This window comes from Procambarus clarkii, chromosome 46 (assembly GCF_040958095.1).
Source record: "Procambarus clarkii isolate CNS0578487 chromosome 46, FALCON_Pclarkii_2.0, whole genome shotgun sequence".
Classification (NCBI taxonomy): domain Eukaryota; kingdom Metazoa; phylum Arthropoda; class Malacostraca; order Decapoda; family Cambaridae; genus Procambarus; species Procambarus clarkii.
Window position 1 is genome coordinate 15,647,082 of NC_091195.1, and position 21,173 is coordinate 15,668,254.

The window sequence follows — 21,173 nt, forward strand, 5'->3', positions numbered from 1 at the left end:
TGTAATTTGTATTTGGTCCGGCTTTCTGAAATTCTCATTTTGTACTAACACACTTTGGAACTATTCATTTAGCATTTCACACATTTCTTTTCATTCTCAGTAGTCCTGTTTCCCATTCTCAATCTCTGGATTTTATCTTTTACATGCAGCTTGTTTTTAATGAATTTATAGAAAAGGCCTGGATCTGTCTTACATTTGTCCGCTATACCTTTCTTAAAGTTTGTATCTGCCTCTCTTCTCACTGCTGTTTAATTGTTTCTTGCTTGTTTGTAATGCTGTTTTGTTTGTGGGTTAGGACTCTCCTGATATTGAACCCATTTTCTTGCCTTTTCCTCTCTGGCTCTCTCACAATTTCTGTTGAACCAATCCTGTTTTCTCTGTTTTGGTATAAATATTTGTGTGCCTTCATCATATATTTTGCAAAATTTTGCAAACATCTCATTTACTTCCTTGCCTAGCAACAAGTCTGTCCAACTAAACTCGTTAAATATTTTTCTAAGTTCCCTATAGTGTCCTCTCTTGAAATCATGTTCATCAACTGTGTATGTTGATATTGTTTATGCTACATTGTGCTCATTGTTTTGGGCCTATTTCCAAGCTTCCACTCCTCCCTTCAAAATCAATCTTTCATTATCCATTTTCTCCATGTGATCTTATACCATCTGTGTAAACACACCCTGATCTTATGACCACAGACTTTACCACTGTATAACATTGACATTTCTTAACTTCTTAACTGCAACCTATAGCTACTCAAACTTCAGATTTTTCATGTTTATGCCACAGTAGTGTTTTGTAACTGTTCATCTAGCTTGAAACGGTTGCACTTCTCTGTGTCTCGGCCTCTACTTGCGATCCTCTTTGTTTTGTTCTGTGTTGCCAGGGTTTTCCATACTCTAGCACCTTTTATTAGATGGATGAAACAAATTTAAATTAAAGGTATTGTGAGAGAAAACAGTAAGTCATGAAAGAGCACTGTGATAGTGTGGGTATTATGGCATGGAACATGTATGAGATTAACGCCCTTAAGTGCTGATGACCAACCCCAAGCCAGAAGATGAAGAGACAACAACTTTTCGGTCCGTCCTGGACCATTATCGCAATCGACTTGATAAAGGTCCAGGACAGACTGAAATGTCATCGTCTCTTCATCATCTCGTGTGTGGTTTGGTCATCATATCTTCAGCCACGTTATTGTGACTCATCATCTGCATGCTTAAGTGGTTTTGCACTGTATAAAGCACCTTCTGGTCTGTTACATATTTCATTCCTTTGTGGAATACAGGCAACAGGTGAAATACTGTACGTGATAAACAAAAGTACCATCACCATTATTAACCTAAAGTGACTTGTTCCCCCTGCAGGCAAAACGCTGCTTATTCACCTCTTAACGGTCGTTGCTGACCACCGAGATCACCTGGGCGTTGCAAGAGTTCTGCTCAACAACAAGACGACTATGCTTGGTTATGGACTTATCCCTAATAACATATTTACTCATAACAAGAACTTCACTGGTGAGAAAACTGTTATGCTTTCATTCATGTAGTTTTGGGGTCTTTAAAAGGTAAATGGATAATGGGGCTCCCATATACCCTTTACACTTGATACTCATTGTAGAGGTAAATTAATAATAAAAATTAATAAAAATTGCTATAAGGGGGAAGTTAAGGGGAGTTAACTATTTCAGTTACTGTTCGTTCTATATACCTACCTGTGGTATGCCTGTTTATAGTTACTGGAAGAGAGCCATGTGCTCGTGGTGTCCGTTCATTATATATTTGGTCATATAACGTGCTGTACCAGGTTTGTGGCACATTACACACTATAGAAGTTTAAATATAACTTACCTTGATAAGACTACTCATAGCCCAGTTGATAGAGTTTTGGCCTCACACGTGTGTGGGGTCAACGGTTCAAGACTCCTAGAGCCTAGGTGAATGTAATCTTGTAGTTTCTTCCATTTATCTACCAATCTGTTTGCAAAGAAAATTTCCTTGTGTTTTTTCTACAGCTATGATTCTTTAGTTTATACCTATGGTTATTTGTAATGTCCAGTGCAGGTTTCTTGAATGCTGTTATTTATATCTTCTTGAAATCTGTTACAATATTATTTACCTGATTTTCTGGGGGGAGCCCCGTCGGCTCCCCGGAGCTATCCCAGGCTGATATGCTAATGTCAGACTTTGGCATCAGTCATGTGTATGGAGTTCTTAGGCCTACCGGGGACCACGGCCAGAACCGGGCCCCCTCAGAGAGGCAAGGGGAGCAATGGCCTATAGAAGCCCCCGTGTAGTTGGAAGCATTCTATGTCTGCCATCGACCGGAACAGGCACCCAGAAAGGTAAGCGCCCCAAAACAAACCCCTATTCTGGTTAAAATTGCTACCTAAAACCGAACTAGTGGATAGAACTCCCCAACCGAAAACAAGCAAACTAGTGTGACGTCACACACTGCCGCGCCGCTGTCTGCGCAGCTCCCCCCTCCCCGGGAGGGGGAAGGGGGAGCCCCAGACCCCCCGCGCCGGCTACCCACACCTCAGTTCTTGAGGCTGATGCTATAGGCGATGGTCGTGTGCTCTGGCTCCGGTGTCGCTACTGCACTGTGCTTTGCGTGTGGTGTTAGTTTTGTGGGTGCGAGAGCCAGGAGTTTTCTTCAGTACTCGGGCTGCATGCGCCTATGGCTGCCTTCCCTAGGTGCCCTGTAAGTACTGCCCTTGGGGCTTGGGGCCACCTTCCACAGGCTCCTCGGGGTCTGCCTCTGCTGGTCCGTTTTACCTTTCGGTTTTTCGGCCGCCTGTTGGGCTCTTGGGTGTTCTGTTCTCCCTTGTTACCGGCAGGTAAGAGGCAGTTTGCACTGGTAGGGGCGCAGGGTGCTGCTCAGCTTGTATTTCCCGACATCGCGGCCGGCTCTGTTCCTTGGGGTTCGCTGTCCTCTTGCGGGGTTTTGTTTTTCTTTTTGTTTTTGCCTGGTGGGGGGTTCTGTCATTTTATTCAGTTTGTTTTTGCCCTTCCACTGTTCTCCTCGGTGGCGCCCCCTGCTAGGTCCCCGTGAGTGTACACGTCCCTGGGGTTCAGCTTTAGAAGTTTGCTTGGTAGTTTAGGGCGCCGGTTTGCAGCACCCTGCCTGGGACTACCTGAGCACGAGTCCTCTTAAAGTAAACGCTCAGGACCCTGGGAATCCCCTAGGGGGCGCGTGGGTCCGGTGGATGTGACCCCGGAGTCCCCACTCGCTGTGTGCGAGTTTGAGGGTTGCTCGGTCCCCTTGTCTCAGGGTGACCCTCATTGTTTTTGCCTCTGCCACGCTGCCTGTTGGGTCGGTGATACTTTCGACCCTGAGTCCTGTGAGTGTTGCTGCTTGCTTGTGACTCAATTTACCCAATCCTCTGATGATTCTATTCGGGTACAGGCGGCACGTGCGTTGCAGTCTAGGTTTCGTCTGTTGCAACGCGCTCGGTTGGTTGCTTCCCCGGATGCCCCGGGGCTGCCCCGCTTTGCTTTTCGAGACCCGGACTTGGGGGAGGGGGTCGCTTCGATCCTGGTTCAGTCCGCACCTCCTCGTCCTTCCCCTTCTGTTCGTTCTGGTCCCCCGCCCCTGCTTCCGGCCCCGAAGCGTCTGAGGGTTTCGGGGTCGGAGCAGGGGTTACTTGATCTCGAGACTCGGGCAGCTTCGGGGGTTGCCCCTTCCGGGGGGGCGGCAGAGGCATTCGAGTCTTGTCTCCCGGCCGAAGCTTCAGGGTCTGACCAGTGGGCCCCCCTTCCTCCAGCTTTTCCGGCTGCTCCGTCCTTGTCTTGTGGGGTCGGGGCTTGGGGAAAGGACTCGGCCTCGGGTCCTGTGGTGACGGACCTCGAGGCTGGGGAGGGGCTGACTTGGGGGGCCTTGGGCCCCGCTGGACCCCGCCGGGGTTTTTCTTCCCACTGAGCGGGGCTTATTGTTACAAGGAGTGGGGTTTTCTTTCCCCCCCTCTGCGTACGAGTTGGATTTGGTGTCGGCCCCTCCCCGGGTACGGTTCCGTGTTCCCCCGGGTACGTCGGTTCCGTCCTTCCGGAGGTTTTCGGCTTATCGCATCCAACCTGGTGTGGTGCGAGCGGCCTTTGCGGCTTACCTCCTGCGTGACCCGGATTATGCCTCGGAAATGGATCCGTCCACGTTCAGGTTTGGGGCTTCGTTCCCTTTCTGGCTCCGTTACGAGGTTCCGGAGTCGTCCTGGCTAGCAGACTGCCCCTTGTTTGGTCTGGATTCCTGGCATTCCTTCTGTCGTTCCCGCACGCTGGAGTGGCGGGAAGCTTCCACGGTGCTTCAGGTTTTCCTGGGGGGTGAACTTGAGTACCTGAATGAGTGCTTGTTTGCCCCTGCCCTTCCCCGCGATGTGGGCGTTATTCAGCTCCATGTGCAGGTTCCCTCCCTTTCGGCGGCGCTCGTGGCGGAGGACTTGCGCGCTCGGGGCCTTTTGTGTTCGGCCTTGCGGTTCTTTTCCCTCCTGGAGCTGTCTTCGGATTGGCTCGTGGAGGATGTGGGGACGCTTGGGTCCGTCCCGGGGTCCGGCACCTTGTCCTCGGCTGCGCGTTCGTCGGCTGCCTTGAAGCTGTTCACGCCGATTTTGCGGGATGCGGTTTCCCTGTTCTATGCTTCCCGTCTCGCGTGTCGGCAGGCGGTGCTGGCTTCCTCCGTGGAATCTGCTTGGGCTCTGGCTCTGAGGCGTTCTTCACCTTTTTGTCCTCTCCTGTTTGGGGAGTCGGCCGTGGCGCAGTTTATTCAGGCTGCGTCGGCGGCTTGTCGTCCGATGTCGGACTTGTTGGTTTTCCGGGGGTCCCGGGGTGGGTCTTCCCGGAAAGGTCGTGCCAGGGCTCGGGGTTCCTCTCGTCGTGGTAGGCTTCTGGTGTCAGGTTTGGGGTTGGCTCCTCCTGCGGACCCTCCCTCGTCTGGTCGGCGCGGTGTTCGCGCTGTGCGGGGTTCTGGGTCTCGTAAGGGTCGCCGGCCCTTTCGCGGTTTGCCCCTTTGACGGGGCGATGGGGGGGCGGCTTGCGCTGTTCGCCCGCGCCTGGTCCCACGATTCGTGGGCCTTTCGGGTCGTGTCTCGCGGCCTGCGGTGGCGTTGGGTGGCCCCTCCCCCCTTTGGGGGGTCGGGGCTGGCAGGGCAGGCTTCTTTCCCTGCGCTCTGTCGAGTCGTCTTGGAGTGGGTACGCTTGGGCGTCGTCGAAACGACGTCGTCCCTCAGATGGGTTTCCCGTCTGTTTCCGGTTCCGAAACGGGACTGCGCGGACCTGCGGTTCATTCTGGACTTGTCCCGTCTGAACCCCTGGGTTCATTGCCCCTCCTTTCGGATGACTATGCTGTCTCAGGTTCGGCTCCTCTTGGAGCCGGGAGCTTGGATGGTGTCCCTGGACCTCCGGGACGCTTATTGGCATGTCCCGATTCATCCGCGGTTCAGGGACTGGCTCGGTTTTGTAGTGGGGCGTCTGAGTTACCGCTTTCGTTGTCTCCCGTTCGGGTTGAACCTGGCACCTCGCGTGTTCACATGCCTTACACGGGTTGTGGTGGCTCGTTTGCGTCTCCTAGGTGTTCGGGTGTTGGCCTACCTCGACGACTGGCTGGTTTGGGCTCCCAGCCAGTCAGCTTGCTTGCTAGCCAGGGATTTGGTTCTTTCCCAGCTCGCCGGGTTCGGGTTCTTGGTGAACTGGAGGAAGTCCCATCTGGTTCCCTCTCAGGTTCGGACTTGGCTGGGTCTCGTGTGGGACTCTCGAACCGCCTCCTTGTCTCTCCCTCCGGAGTCTCTCCTGCGGCTGCGGTCCCGCCTTCGTCTGTTTCTGGAGGGCCCTCGGGTCACCCGTTGGTTGCTCGAGGGGCTGTGCGGGAGCCTGAACTTCGCGATGGTGGTCTACCCGCCGGGTCGGGTTTGGCTTCGACGGCTGTTCTGGTTCCTTCGAGGTTCCCCCTTCCGCCTCTCTCGCGATCGCAGAGTTCGACCCCCGGGGGACTTGCGTCGGTTGCTGCGTCACCGGCTTCCTCTTCGGGTTTTTCGGGGTTCGGTGCCTTGGCGCCTACCCAAGCCCTCGCTCGATGTGTACACGGATGCGTCGTCTCTCGGCTGGGGTTTTGTGACCAGTGCTCACCAGGCCGGCCAGGGGCGTTGGGATCCGTCCTTCCGTCGAGCTCACAGTACGGTGCGGGAGTTCGCGGCAGTGTGGTTTGCTCTGGGGAGGATTCGGGTGGCCCGCGGATCGACGATTCGGCTCCATTCGGACTGCTCTCCGGTGGTTCATTGCCTGAACCGCGGGGGTTCGATGCGGTCCTTGTCTCTTTGGGGTTGGTCGCTTCGGGTGACTCGTCTGCTGAGTTCTCGGGGTTTGGCTCTCCTGGCGGTTCACGTACGGGGCGTGTCCAACGTCTTGGCCGACGCCCTGTCTCGCTTCGTTCCCCTCTCCACGGAGTGGACGGTCGACGACGAGTCCTTCCGTTGGCTTTGCCAGACGTTCGGGCGCCCCGAGGTGGACCTCTTCGCGTCGGCGTGGTCGCGGCGTCTTCCCGTTTATGCGGCGCCCTTCCCCGATTGCGAGGCCGTCGGGGTCGATGCCTTTCGGCTCGACTGGTCGAGGTGGGGGTTCCTGTACCTCTTTCCCCCGGTTCGGCTGTTGCTCCAGGTCCTGACTCGCTTAGAGACTTACCGGGGGAGAGTTGTCCTTCTGGCCCCTTGGTGGCCGGCCCAGCCTTGGTTTCAGGTGCTGGTTGCTCGGTGTCCGAACCCGAGGGTCTTCCCGCGGCTCCGCCTCTTTCAGCAGATCGGGCCGGTACGTCACGTAGCTGGTTCGATCTTCTCCTCGAGTCTTCGCGTATGGTTTTTTTGACTCGAGTCTATCATCATCTCTATGGTGATCAGGTGGCCTCCTTGTTGGTGTCCCACCTGAGGGCTTCTTCTCGGCGGCAGTATGAAGTTTCCTGGCGGTCCTTCCGTTTCTTTTTGCGTCTTCGTCGTGTTAGCTCCTTGTCTGTTCGGGTGGTCTTGTCCTTCCTCTCGTGGTTGTTTCAGGACCGTCATCTTATGCCTAACACTGTCGCTTCGTATCGTGCGGCGCTGGCGGAGCCGCTTCAGCTTGCTTTCGGTATTGATGTTACGTCTGCGCCGTTTCGCAAGCTGTCTCGTGCATTGTTTCACCTCCGGCCTGCTCATGCGTCGCCTGAGCCGTCCTGGTCTTTGGACAGAGTGCTCGCTTTCCTTTCATCTCCTCGTTTCGTTGTGGCCCCTTCGGTCCAGGATTGTTTTTCCAAGGCGCTTTTCTTGTTGGCTTTGGCCTCTGGGGGTCGGGTAGGGGAGCTTCATGCTCTCCTCCGGCGCAGGGGTTTCTGCTCTTTTGGTCGTTGTGATAGTTTTGTTCGTTTGCAGCCGTCTCCTTCTTTTCTGGCGAAGAATGAGACTGCTGCGTTCCGGAGGGGTCCATGGGTGGTTGATGCTTGGTTGGTCAGGCCGGGGGTGCATCATGTTTTGTGTCCGGTTGCGGCGCTTCGCCGTTATTTGCGCGCCACTGCTTCTGTGTCCGGGGACGCGCTGTGGGTTGATCCGGTGTCCCTTCTTCCCTGTTCGCGGGTTCGGGTCCCTCAGGTCGTCCGCAGGGTTATTAGGTCCAGCCAGCCTGCGGTCTATCCCCGTGCCCATGACGTTCGTAAGTTCGCGGCTCTTGCTGCCGTCTTTGGGAATATGTCTTGGTCTGATATTCGGGCGCGGGGATTTTGGCGGTCGAACAGGGTCCTGGCTGCTCGTTACCTTGTGAATGTCCCTGGGCCTCGTCGGGCCTGTGTTGCTTTGGGTCGGCGGTTGCAGCCAGTTGTCTCGGCTTCAAGTTGAGGGGTGAGCGACGACCGCCTCCCGGGTAAGTCCCTCTTTTTCTGTCTGTGGGTAGTTAGCTCCGGGGAGCCGACGGGGCTCCCCCCAGAAAACCAGCGTTGAATGTAATGAAACGCCATTTTCTGGGTGAGTCCCGGAGGCTCCCCGGCATCCCTCCCTCCCTCCGGTCGGCGGTTTTTCGCGTTTTTGACATCCAGCCTCAAGAACTGAGGTGTGGGTAGCCGGCGCGGGGGGTCTGGGGCTCCCCCTTCCCCCTCCCGGGGAGGGGGAAGCTGCGCAGACAGCGGCGCGGCAGTGTGTGACGTCACACTAGTTTGCTTGTTTTCGGTTGGGGAGTTCTATCCACTAGTTCGGTTTTAGGTAGCAATTTTAACCAGAATAGGGGTTTGTTTTGGGGCGCTTACCTTTCTGGGTGCCTGTTCCGGTCGATGGCAGACATAGAATGCTTCCAACTACACGGGGGCTTCTGTAGGCCATTGCTCCCCTTGCCTCTCTGAGGGGGCCCGGTTCTGGCCGTGGTCCCCGGTAGGCCTAAGAACTCCATACACATGACTGATGCCAAAGTCTGACATTAGCATATCAGCCTGGGATAGCTCCGGGGAGCCTCCGGGACTCACCCAGAAAATGGCGTTTCATTACATTCAACGCTGGTTTTTTACCTGAGGGGCCACTAACCCTAGTGGTCTCGATGAGGACAGGAAGCCAGCAGCTTGTCGAAAATCCCCCCCATTTGCCTTGATAATCTTTTTCAGGTATATTTTAAAACACAATACAATTTTGGCAGTTGTGACTTCGGCAGGTAGGCGGTTCCATGGGTTAATAACCCTGTGGGTGAAAAAGCATCTTCTGTTCTCAGTCCTACATTGTGGCTTGTTGAGCTTGAAACTGTTACTCCTTGTTTGTGTTACATATGTAGACCCATAGACTGGGTCAAGCAGGAGGGAAACACCAAGGACCTCCCGAGCCTCTGCAGGGGGGAACATGAGAGGAAGGAAACCTCCATAAAGACAAGACCAGTGTGCCTAAATGCACACAGAAACACTCTGAGGGAAGCCGTACCTACCTCAAACTTGTACAGGAAAGAAGAATAAGAAACCCTCTCCCCCCTGCAGCAACAGACCCTTTCACAGAGGACACAAGGACCCACAAAAGCTGAATTAAAACCCCAGAGCTTCATTCCGATCCCCGCCCCCCCCCCCCCCTTCCCTCCCAAACTTGAGGAACTGCAGCCAAGGGTCCCGGGGTCAGAGCCTTCATCCACGCCCACCACCTGGGAAAGAAAGAAGAGTCCATTGGGAAAACCTTGATTGAAAGGGCCTACTGGGAGGATCCTGAAGTTTTGGCATTATAGAGCGGCTCAACATTCCCAACCCAAGGAAAGAGAGAGTTACAGACCACCAGTTTACCTTAAAGGTGATTAAAGGTGAGGACCACAACAAGTGAGGAAGCCCCCCCATGAAGGGAGTGTTGGCCGAATGCCCCAGGAATGATAACCATGACATAACACATGCTGCTCCAGTACACTAAATTCCTGGTTCATCACACCTCCATGTAGGAACACTGCCTCAAGGGTGAAAATGCCAAAGAAAGCAGGAAACCAGAGCCAGAGCGATGTGACCACCAGGCATGGACATCAGTATTCAACTGGACTGCACATGGCTTGGCTGACCCAGGCCAGCTCCCTCCTCTCCTGCAGGTGTGGGCAAACTAGCAGGGGGTTAGTTTCACAAAATTTTGTTTTCATTGTGGGGGAGTTCTTTGGCAATTTTGAGGCTACAGTTTCTTTTTAACCATGCAATACATTAGTCTGTTTTGATTCGCCTATTTTTCTGGGTGCCTTCCCTTGGATGGTGGCAAAGATGATAAACTTTAAATGTAAAGTGTTTATAGGCCATCACTCCCTGCACCTCTCTGAGGGGACCAGGTTCTGGCTTGTCCCCAGGAGGCCAGTAGAACTCCATGACCGTTGTGTGGGCCTCATAATGGTCATGAGAGAGATTATGGTAATAGCTGACAAAGATAAATCCCGACTGTTGATACTGGGAGACTTCAACTTAAGGTAATAGACTGGGAGGTCTACGAGGCAAGAACAAAGGACATTTGGCCAGGCAGATTTGTAAACCTCATCTTGGAGACATTCATGTATCAACACGTCAAGCAGGCCACAAGAATGAGGGAAGGGGATGTTCCGTCAGTACTGGATCTAGTATTCACAAGAAAAGAAGAAGAGGTATTTGACATCCAGTACCTTCCTCCCTTTGGGAAGAGTGATCACGTCCTCTTGGACATTAAATAAGCTATGTGATATAATCTAGTAGAGAATGGGGACAGTGAAACTGTTGTTAAACTCGATTTCAAGAGAGGACGCTATGGAGAACTTAGAAAAAATTTTCTTGGGTATAATTGGACAGACTTGTTGCTAGGCAAGGAAGTAAATGAGATGTATGCCAAATTTTGCAAAATATACGATGAAGGCACACAAACATTCATACCAAAACAGACATGCAGACCTAGGAAACAGGGTTGGTTCAACAGAAATTGTGAGAGGGCCAGAAATCAAGACACAAGCATGAAATCATTATAGAAAGAGGCCAAACTCCCAAACATATTAGCGATACAAAGATGCAAGAAACAACTACACGTCAGTAAGGAAAGAGGCAGAGAGAAACTTTGAGAATGGTATAGCAGACAAATGTAAATCAGATCCAGGCCTTTTCTATAAATTCATTAATTGCAAACTGCAGGTAAAGGATAATATTCAGACGTTGAAAATGGGGGACAGATACACGGAAAATGAAGAGGAAATGTGTTAAACATTAAACGATTGTTCCAAAGTGTGTTTGTACAAAATGAGATCATCAGAGAACCAGACACAATAAGAATTCCAGAGAACAGCATAGAGCACATAGAGGTGTCTAGAGACAAAGTGAAACAAATGCTCCTGGAGCTAAGTAAGAACAAAGGAGTTGACCCAGATGGAGTTTCACCATGGGTTCTGTGAGAATGTGCACCTGAGCTCAGCATTCCACTTCAGTGGATTTTTGCTTGGGGACCATTCAAGCTTGTTCGCATTTGTGTTGCTCACGTGGCCCCATAAAAATGAGGTGATTTGATGAAAAGCTATGCCCAAGATTACCATCAAAATACTGTCGAGGTGGTGGTTCAAATAGCCTCGACTATCACCACTTTTTGTATGGTCACTGATGGTCGAGTGGTTTAACCCTTAAACTGCGCAACGCGCCTGCAGGCCCACGTCTGGTTTGCGCGACGTGCCTCCGGGTATTTTTATTTTTCACATTCCATTCAAAACTCCCGTGGCTACATGGGGTTCACATCAGCTTCCTCAGGGCTCTTGTAAACAGACGCCATCTTTAAAAAAAATCGTGGTCCACATTCCCAGGTGTGGGAGTGTCAGTAGTGAGTGAGCAACCAAGGCTGGCGCTCGCAGTATGAGCGCACAGCACTGCTGTTCAGCGTGTGACCACAGCATCGCCTAATAATGTCAAAATATATATATAACTTGTATTATTTAGCCATGATAGTATTATAGAATAGCCTGAGTGTGATAATGACTGGGAACAATGTTCAAATATCAGTGATTCAATGCTGTTCACGATGTTCACAGCGCTAGCCACAGCACCACAGCATTATTTCGTCCATCTAGGAATCTTCAAATGACTTCTTAGGTTTCTTTTCAAAATAAACGTGTGGTTAATTATTCATTTACAGGAATTAGTGACCAGAATTGTGGTTATAATTAGCATTGTGCGTAGTATTGTGGAAGGAGGAATTTTGGTGAGGGAGGGAGGGAGGGAGGGAGGGAGGGAGAGAATTGAGGTAGCCTCACTGTGTGTGTGTGTGTGGCAGCCACTCTTGTTTTGCTCACCATTCTAGCTTAGTAGTTCGCTATGGGGAACACATATGTACATGGGTATATACAGTGTGTGTGTATATAGTGTAGTAACAGCAACAGGAGGATGTTTAGAGGAGCTATTTTGGTGAGGGAGGTGATGTCGTAATCGTAGCGTCGTCTGCTGTCTGCTGTGTGATTTCTCATGCAGTGTATGGTAGCAACTGTACTGTTTGGACACAGTACCGGCTTACTTGCATAGTTCTGGTGAATAAAACATGCAGATAGGTATACGTAACATATGTAAATAGTGTAATAAAAACAGTAAGAGTATGGTGGGAGGAGGGGTGATGGCAAGTACAATGTTGGAGGAGAGAGGGAGGACTGGGTGGCTGGGTGTGGCAGCTCACACTCGTGGAGTTCTGAGTGTGTTTATGGTGTGTGACAGTGTAGAGTGTAAATGTGTGGTAAATATACATAAATGAACCAGAAACATTGGTGTGAATAACAGTATGGTGGGAGTAGGGGTGATGGCGAGTACGATGTTGGAGGAATAAGGGAGGACTGGCTGGCTGGGTGTGGCTGCTCACACTCGAGGAGTTCTGTGTGTGTTGATGGTGAATGTATATAGTGTGTGACAGTGTATAGTGTGTAAATAGATTGTATATATACATAAATTAGCATGATACATGGTAAATAGGTGCAACATATGTGTACACAAGTTTCATGTACGTAACACAGTGTCTTTGGACAGTACGGATGTTTTACTGCCATAATATAGTGTACGTGTTCATTATACATAGGATTAGCACGTAAAAACAAATAAAATGTATTTGGAACTGTGCGCAAAAAATGAACAAAAATATATTCGCGGCAACTCGCTCGCCCCGCCCCAGGCGCCCTACTGGCCCCGGGAGCGTACATCACGGGCGAACGGGGAATGATGACGTCACGCCCCAACTTACAGACCCCATAGCAGCCAAAGTAAGTACAATTTCGAATTTTTTTTACATACCCATACTCAGGAAGGGTTTTTGACACTTAAAAAAAAAAAAGATTTTTTTCCAGAGAATTTATTTCCTGTGCACTCGGGGGGGGGGGGGGGTGTCATATTTGGAGGCAACGCAGTTAAGGGGTTAAGGCACCGTGTACCCCAGTTGCAATTTGCTCCTGGCGGTCCAGGTTTGAGTCGCTTCTAGGGTGTGGAGTTTTCATTCATATATATATAAATATATATATATAATATTAAAAGTAATTATACACATATTTACATGTAATTATTGATGTGCTCTTTACTCTGAACAATATCAGAGGAACCTCCAACAGATCCAGCATTGCCGATAGTGGCTGCACCTCCAGGATTTGAGAACCCACCTGATACCGCTAGTGAATGTGATGGAGGCGCTCCTGTTGAACTACTAGATGACCACGGGACTAACCCTGTCATCGTCACCTCGGATGACAATGCTGATACTGTTTCTGGTTCCTCAGCCACGGGCGCCGAGCACGTTCCTCAGGATGATCTCCAGTATAGCATTATGGCCCTTATAGATTTTATAGCTTCCAGGTAGGAATGTGGAAGTTATCTTTGTACATTTATTGATTATTTTGTACTATTTTGGTGCTGTATTTAAAATATGTTGAATGAAAGGCTATATGAGAGCCTTAGAAAATATGTAACGTAGGAGGAGCAGGAAGATATTTATGTAAGTACCCTGCATACAGTAACAAAAGTGAAGTATGTGTAAAAGTAAATGAGAAACTGGTTGAAACTTGTGAAAAAAAAGTTGTAAAATAAATACAAGAGTATGTAATGTTTGTAATGTGTTTTAACATATAATGCAACCTCCAAAATCCCAGTTATCCAAATGATGGAAGGGCAAAAGAGTAACGCTTTTGCTGAAACTGCAGTTCATAGGATTCTGGAGGAGGATCTGTATTCTCAAAACAGCAGGCAAAGATGAGGATGATGTATGAGGGGTGATGTGCTAGAGTGAGGATGGTATCCCAGTGTGAAGTGTGAGGATGGTGACCCAGTGTGAAGTGTGAGGATGGTATCCCAGTGTGAAGTGTGAGGATGGTGAGCCAGTGTGAAGTGTGAGGATGGTATCCCAGTGTGAAGTGTGAGGATGGTGTCCCAGTGTGAAAAGTGAGGATGGTATCCCAGTGTGAAGAGTGAGGGTGGTGTCCCAGTGTGAAGAGTGAGGATGGTGTCCCAGTGTGAAGTGTGAGGGTGGTATCCCAGTGTGAAGAGTGAGGATGGTGTCCCAGTGTGAAGTGTGAGGATGGTGACCCAGTGTGAAGTGTGAGGGTGGTGTCCCAGTGTGAAGTGTGAGGATGGTATCCCAGTGTGAAGAGTGAGGATGGTGTCCCAGTGTGAAGAGTGAGGATGGTGTCCCAGTGTGAAGTGTGAGGATGGTGTCCCAGTGTGAAGTGTGAGGATGGTGTCCCAGTGTGAAGTGTGAGGATGGTGTCCCAGTGTGAAGTGTGAGGATGGTGTCCCAGTGTGAAGTGTGAGGATGGTATCCCAGTGTGAAGTGTGAGGATGGTATCCCAGTGTGAAGAGTGAGGATGGTGTCCCAGTGTGAAGAGTGAAAATGGTGTCCCAGTGTGAAGTGTGAGGATGGTGTCCCAGTGTGAAGTGTGAGGATGGTGTCTCAGTGTGAAGTGTGAGGATGGTGTCTCAGTGTGAAGTGTGAGGATGGTGTCTCAGTGTGAAGTGTGAGGATGGTGACCCAGTGTGAAGTGTGAGGATGGTGACCCAGTGTGAATTGTGAGGATGGTGTCCCAGTGTGAAGTGTGAGGATGGTGTCTCAGTGTGAAGTGTGAGGATGGTGACCCAGTGTGAAGTGTGAGGATGGTGACCCAGTGTGAAGTGTGAGGATGGTGACCCAGTGTGAAGTGTGAGGGTGGTGTCTCAGTGTGAAGTGTGAGGATGGTGTCCCAGTGTGAAGTGTGAGGATGGTGTCTCAGTGTGAAGTGTGAGGATGGTGACCCAGTGTGAAGTGTGAGGATGGTGACCCAGTGTGAAGTGTGAGGATGGTGTCCCAGTGTGAAGTGTGAGGATGGTGTCCTAGTGTGAAGTTTGAGGTTTGAGAATTTTACCCCATGAAGTGGTGTGAGGAAGGTCCTCGTGATGTGGTGTGAGGAAGGTCCTCGTGATGTGGTGTGAGGAAGGTCCTCGTGATGTGGTGTGAGGAAGGTCCTCATGATGTGGTGTGAGGAAGGTCTCATGATGTGGTGTGAGGAAGGTCCTCATGATGTGGTGTGAGGAAGGTCCTCGTGATGTGGTGTGAGGAAGGTCCTCGTGATGTGGTGTGAGGAAGGTCCTCATGATGTGGTGTGAGGAAGGTCCTCATGATGTGGTGTGAGGAAGGTCCTCATGATGTGGTGTGAGGAAGGTCCTCATGATGTGGTGTGAGGAAGGTCCTCATGATGTGGTGTGAGGAAGGTCCTCATGATGTGGTGTGAGGAAGGTCCTCGTGATGTGGTGTGAGGAAGGTCCTCGTGATGTGGTGTGAGGAAGGTCCTCGTGATGTGGTGTGAGGAAGGTCCTCGTGATGTGGTGTGAGGAAGGTCCTCGTGATGTGGTGTGAGGAAGGTCCTCGTGATGTGGTGTGAGGAAGGTCCTCGTGATGTGGTGTGAGGAAGGTCCTCATGATGTGGTGTGAGGAAGGTCCTCATGATGTGGTGTGAGGAAGGTCCTCATGATGTGGTGTGAGGAAGGTCCTCATGATGTGGTGTGAGGAAGGTCCTCATGATGTGGTGTGAGGAAGGTCCTCGTGATGTGGTGTGAGGAAGGTCCTCGTGATGTGGTGTGAGGAAGGTCCTCATGATGTGGTGTGAGGAAGGTCCTCATGATGTGGTGTGAGGAAGGTCCTCATGATGTGGTGTGAGGAAGGTCCTCATGATGTGGTGTGAGGAAGGTCCTCATGATGTGGTGTGAGGAAGGTCCTCATGATGTGGTGTGAGGAAGGTCCTCATGATGTGGTGTGAGGAAGGTCCTCATGATGTGGTGTGAGGAGGGTGTCCCAAGATTGCTCTTCATATAGGTCTTATGATTTTGTATGGGATGTTCAACAGACTATTGTGGTATTGATATATTTTGGTGAATTTGTAATTAGCTTTTCTTGGATATCAGCACTAAAATAATAGTCTGTTTTTGTTTTAATTCTGTAGTAAGAACCAAGCTCTTTGGGCTTATGAAGACATCACCTCAAAGCAGTTCTCTATTAGAAGTGCCGAACAGCTTGCCAACTTCGTTCGACATGTTGTTACGGTAAGTTTTCTCATGCTGCTTAAATGTTGTAGTAACTTTATTTAATATACAGTGGTACCTCGCATAACGAATTTAATCCGTTCCATGTTCGTCATGTGAAACGGACGTCATACAAAACGAGTGTCCCCCATGTAACCAGTGTGATGCACTGTGTTTATTGTGAAATTTCCCCAGTGTGCATGACATCAAATGTTCCCCAAAATATCATTTTTCTTTGTAAAATGATAAATTACCGTCCCTGAACATGTCTATGTAAAAATAATTACCAAATTCCACTTACTTTGGCTGTGAGGGCGTGGACAAGGTGCGCTGTGACGTCATCAGGGCCTGGTCGCCCGTGTGTGAAGCTCCCAGGCACGGTCGCGCAGGCCATTCAAGCACCGCGTGTTGCCACAAATATATTTTCAAATATTTTTTCTATGCATTTCCAATGCGGTTGTATTTGTTTCTTTTATCGTATATGATGCATATTTGTGACCTTTACAATATGTATACAGTAGAATGTTCATAATTTTCCATGAAACTGTGATACATGTGTCAGTAATGTGTCCACAATAAATGTTTATTGTCACAATATTACGTGGTACAAATTCACTAAAATTACAATATATACAGTTTCACATACTATTTACACAGTAACACACTGTATTACACACTCAGTACTTTGGAGGTGCGTAATAGTCAACGAAGTAGTCCATGGTACACAGCGCGACTTTGCTCTCCTTGCACCAGCTACAGATAGATTTTCGTTTCCTGTTTCATCGTTCTGTGTGCTTGCAAATAACGCACTCGCGTGTACCCTTGGCTTTAGTACTTGTAGGTGTTATGTAGCCAAGTTTGTAAAGCATAAAGTAGTATTGAAACGATTATAGGAAAAGCTCAATTTGTAAGGTAGTCTTGAAAAGATCGCTTTTCCCACACAGGAAGAGATTCAGCTAGCCTCAAAGAGTGTCCATCAGTCAGGAAGAGATTCAGGTATTCTTGAAAATATCAATGAACACCACCACCATGGAAGCCGCTAACACTTCATCTATGCTACTTGTATCAGATGCATCATCACTGAACGCAGAAAACGATTCATCTATGTATCATCTATATACATTAGAGATGGCAAGGGTGGGGCTCAGAGCTACACCTGGATACGCTCGCTGTATCATCCTCATAGGTGCTGTATCACTGGCATCCGACCGTTGTGTTAAGCCCTTATTGCGCCTAGCTTCACTAATGTTATGACCCTTATGTTCTTCAAACAATAGGGTTTGAATTGCACCGACTGAGCACAGTCTTTCAACACCGTGTGGGACAGGTGTTTGAGAGCCAGAGGCACGTGTGCCACAAATGGTTGCTCACGCAGTACTAACCCAGCCAGCAGCCCTTGTCTTTCATATTCGTTATAGCAAAAGGTTCGTTCAATGTTTGCTGGGTAGGCTGCTCCATTATGACAATCTTTGTTTCAAATGTGTTCCATTTGTTTTGTATTTGTCACTTACGTCTCAATAATGGAGCAGCCTACCCGACAAACACTGAACAAACCTTTATGACATTTGTCCATTTTTCAAATTGTTTCAACAGTTCTTTTATTTTTCATTTTTTTTTTTCAAGAAACATGGAGCAGCCGACCTGTAGACCACCGAACGAACCTTCTTGACATTTGTACTGGTTTTCAAAATTCTTCATTTTTTTTTATTATTTACGTTTTTTGTATGTAAGAAACATGGAGCAGCCTACCTGCCGACCACCGAACGAACCTTTTGCTATAAGACAAATGAAAAATAAATATTGAACACATTTGAAGAAAGGAAAATGTCATAATGGTTTATTCAGTGTATGCAAGGTAGGCTTCTCCATTATTGAGACGTAAATGACAAATAAAAAACAAATGAAACACATTTGAAACAAAGATTGTTATAATGGAGCAGCCTACCTGCCGAACACCGAATGAACCTTTTTGACATTTGTTGTATATCAGACATTTCATTTCTTTTTTCCTACAAATACGTCAATGCTTTGCAACATCTCAGCAGTCACCCTTTTATATCCCAACATCATTAGCATCTTTAAACAAGAACAACATAATTTATGTGCATCATCGGAGGCGTCTAAGAATGTGCAAGAAGCAGCGCGACCCCACCATGTGGTGTTGACGTTACTCAAACCAGTGTTCGTCATACGGGACGATTTGACGCCGATCGGGCCGTTCGTTACCCAAAATATTCGTCTTTTGGGCCAATCGTTATGCGAGGTACCACTGTATTTCATAAATTTAAAAACACAAACTAGGTGGCTTGCATTTATTTCTGATATTTTATGTACTATGCAGACGATGAGTCACAATAACCTGGCTGAAGATATGATGACCAAACCACACACGAGAAGATGAGACAACGACGACGACATTTCGGTCCGTCCTGGACCATTATCAAGTCGTTTGTGATAATGGTCCAGGACGGACCGAAATGTTGTCGTCTCCTCGTCTTCTGTTGTATGGTTTGGTCATTTTATGTAGTACATTTATTCTTGAATTTTTGTTATTTTTCCTTCTGTGTCATTTTAGGTGTTCAGTCACTCCTTACCTCATACTCACATTGAAGAGCGGTGGGCCCAGATCGCCTTACACCTGGCACTCTCCTGCTCCTCTCGACATTATGCCGGACGATCCCTTCAAGTGAGTTTTGTTTAAGATTTACCCCTTTAACCACATGTACCATAAAATATAGTCCACTTTCAATAGAACTCCTGGCTGCAATCCTTATACCATGTCGTAGTTTAGTTTGCTAGAACGTGTGTGTGTGTATGTGGGAACATCCACCACATAGGTTCGAACCCTCATCACGGCTCCTATGAATTTTCTCATAATATAAAAATAATATATAGAGTAATATAGTATAATAATACTGTATAATATTAGTAATAGTATAGTATAGTAATATAGTACAGTATATAATATAGTTATGCAATTACTTTTTCATATTGTATGGCATTCATCATTCGTTCTCCAATTTATTTTAGGGAAAAACCCATAGTATATGGTCAGACTGAGTGATAGTTCAGTCACATCTTATAAAGATGCACTAGGCTTCTTAAGACCCACTCTTGCCCTCTAGTTGACAGGGGTCAGAATCTGGCACTCTGAGGTATCGGGAGCTTAGGGATGATAGATCAACGCCAAACCAAGAAAACCCCCAGAAAGCATAAGCAAAACAAAGCAAGAAAACTGCTTGAATAAATTGGATGCCCCGAGGGAAATGATAATTGACACAGTGTAACATTCTTCACCCTGATACACCTGGCTTCCACTAGGTAGCAGCTGGAAACATGTGGGATTCTAGCCAGCCTGTCCTCTCATTCACTGGCCTAGTTACAGTAGAGGAAGCACACAGGGGCCTGGTAGCCTGGTGGATAGCGCGCAGGACTCGTAATTCTGTGGTGCGGGTTCGATTCCCGCACCAGGCAGAAACAAATGAGCAAAGTTTCTTTCACCCTGAATGCCCCTGTTACCTAGCAGTAAATAGGTACGTGGGAGTTAGTCAGCTGTCACGGGCTGCTTCCTGGGGTGTGTGTGTGTGGTGTAGAAAAAAAAGTAGTTGGTAAACAGTTGATTGACAGTTGAGAGGCAGGCCGAAAGAGCATAGCTCAACCCCCGCAAAGCAAACACAACTAGGTGAATACAACTAGGTGAATACACAACCTCCAACAAGAGGCATTGACACTCTCTGGAGCATTAGTTCTGCTGGGAGCCATTAGTTGTTATTGATTCTTTTTCCTTGTCAACTTTTGTTGTGTCACCCACATTGTGTATGCCTTACCTTGAGGTTACCTTGAGGTGCTTCCGGGGCTCAGCGTCCCCGCGGCCCGGTCGTCGACCAGGCCTCCCTGGCCTGGTCAGCATATATATGACTGGTAAGGCATATATATGACTTACCTTTGTATTTTGCTCCAACTATGGGCCATTGCTAATTTCCATGAAGGTCGGGTGGCATTTTCCTTGTCATACTAGAGATTACTGCTCTGAGGCGTTTATAGCTCCATCTCTGTAGGGTGGCTCTTCTTCAGTCACTTGCCACGGTCCAACATATACACATCAGCCCGGTATAGCTTCGGAGGCCTCCGGGTCTTGGCCAGAAAATGGCGTGTCATTACATTCAACGCTGGTTTTTGAAACTGGAACATACTATTGGGGTGGCAGGGAGACTGCTGACATAGATGAAAAATTTTCTGACAGAAAAATGAGGATGGTAATCAGAAGCACTGCACCAGACTGGAGAAATGTTACTAGTGGAGTACCACAGGGTTCAGTTTTTGTTCCAATAATGTTCATTGTCTACATAAACAATCTACCAGAAGATTGTTTGATGATGCTAAATATACTAGTGAATATAAGAAACTTCTTGTAGTCATGTCCTTCAAGAAAACCTGGACAAAATTAGTGTATGGAGCAACATATGGCAAATGTAATTTAATATGACTAAATTCCACATTATAGAATGTAAAACAAGAGGAAATAGGCTGTACACAATCTAAAAATGATGTGAAAAAGTATTAAACAATTCTGATAACCACCACTAGAGAGATCTATGGGTGGTTTTGGATTGAAAACTGTCATCTGAGGACCACATAAGGAACATTGTGCAGCAAACGTATGCTACACTTTCCAACTTCATAATCACTTATAAAAACATGGATGGCAAAATATTAAAGGAATTGTTCACAACCTTTGAGGAACCAAGAGAGAGACCAAGAGAAACTCAAGGTGACCAAAACTGATATGAAGCAGTTGTATGGTGCTATATCTAAAGAAACACATCAATAAACTGGAAAAAGTACGAAGACTAGCACCTAAAAGGCTCCTGGAACTTAGAAACAAGAGCTCGAATGAGATGCTGGAGGTGTTACATATACCAAAGCTAGAAAAGAAAAGAGGTGACATGATCACTTCATTTAAAGTAGTAACAGAAATCAACTAAATTGACAGAGGAATTCTTGAAAACTGCAACTTCAAGAATAAGAGGTCACAGATTCAAACCAAGAAAATAGAGTTGCCAAAAAAACATTAGAAAGTTCACTGTTGCAAACAAAGTGTTAGATGGTTGAAACAAGTTTAGTGAGAAGGTGGTGGTGGAAGCCAAACCATCAGTAGTTTCAAGACGTCATTTGACAAAGAGTACTGGGAAGACGGGACACCACAAACGTAGCTCTCATCCTGTAAC

General features: G+C 48.2%; 1 protein-coding gene across 1 annotated transcript in view; it reads left to right on the forward strand.

Annotated features, from left to right (window-relative positions):
• fry (Protein furry) overlaps positions 1-21,173 on the forward strand; it is a 542,054-nt gene that overhangs the window by 376,623 nt on the left and 144,258 nt on the right. The window contains 4 exon segments of the mRNA XM_069301552.1: positions 1,365-1,514; positions 12,999-13,254; positions 15,867-15,966; positions 18,521-18,631. Coding sequence (XP_069157653.1) covers positions 1,365-1,514; positions 12,999-13,254; positions 15,867-15,966; positions 18,521-18,631 — 617 coding nt within the window.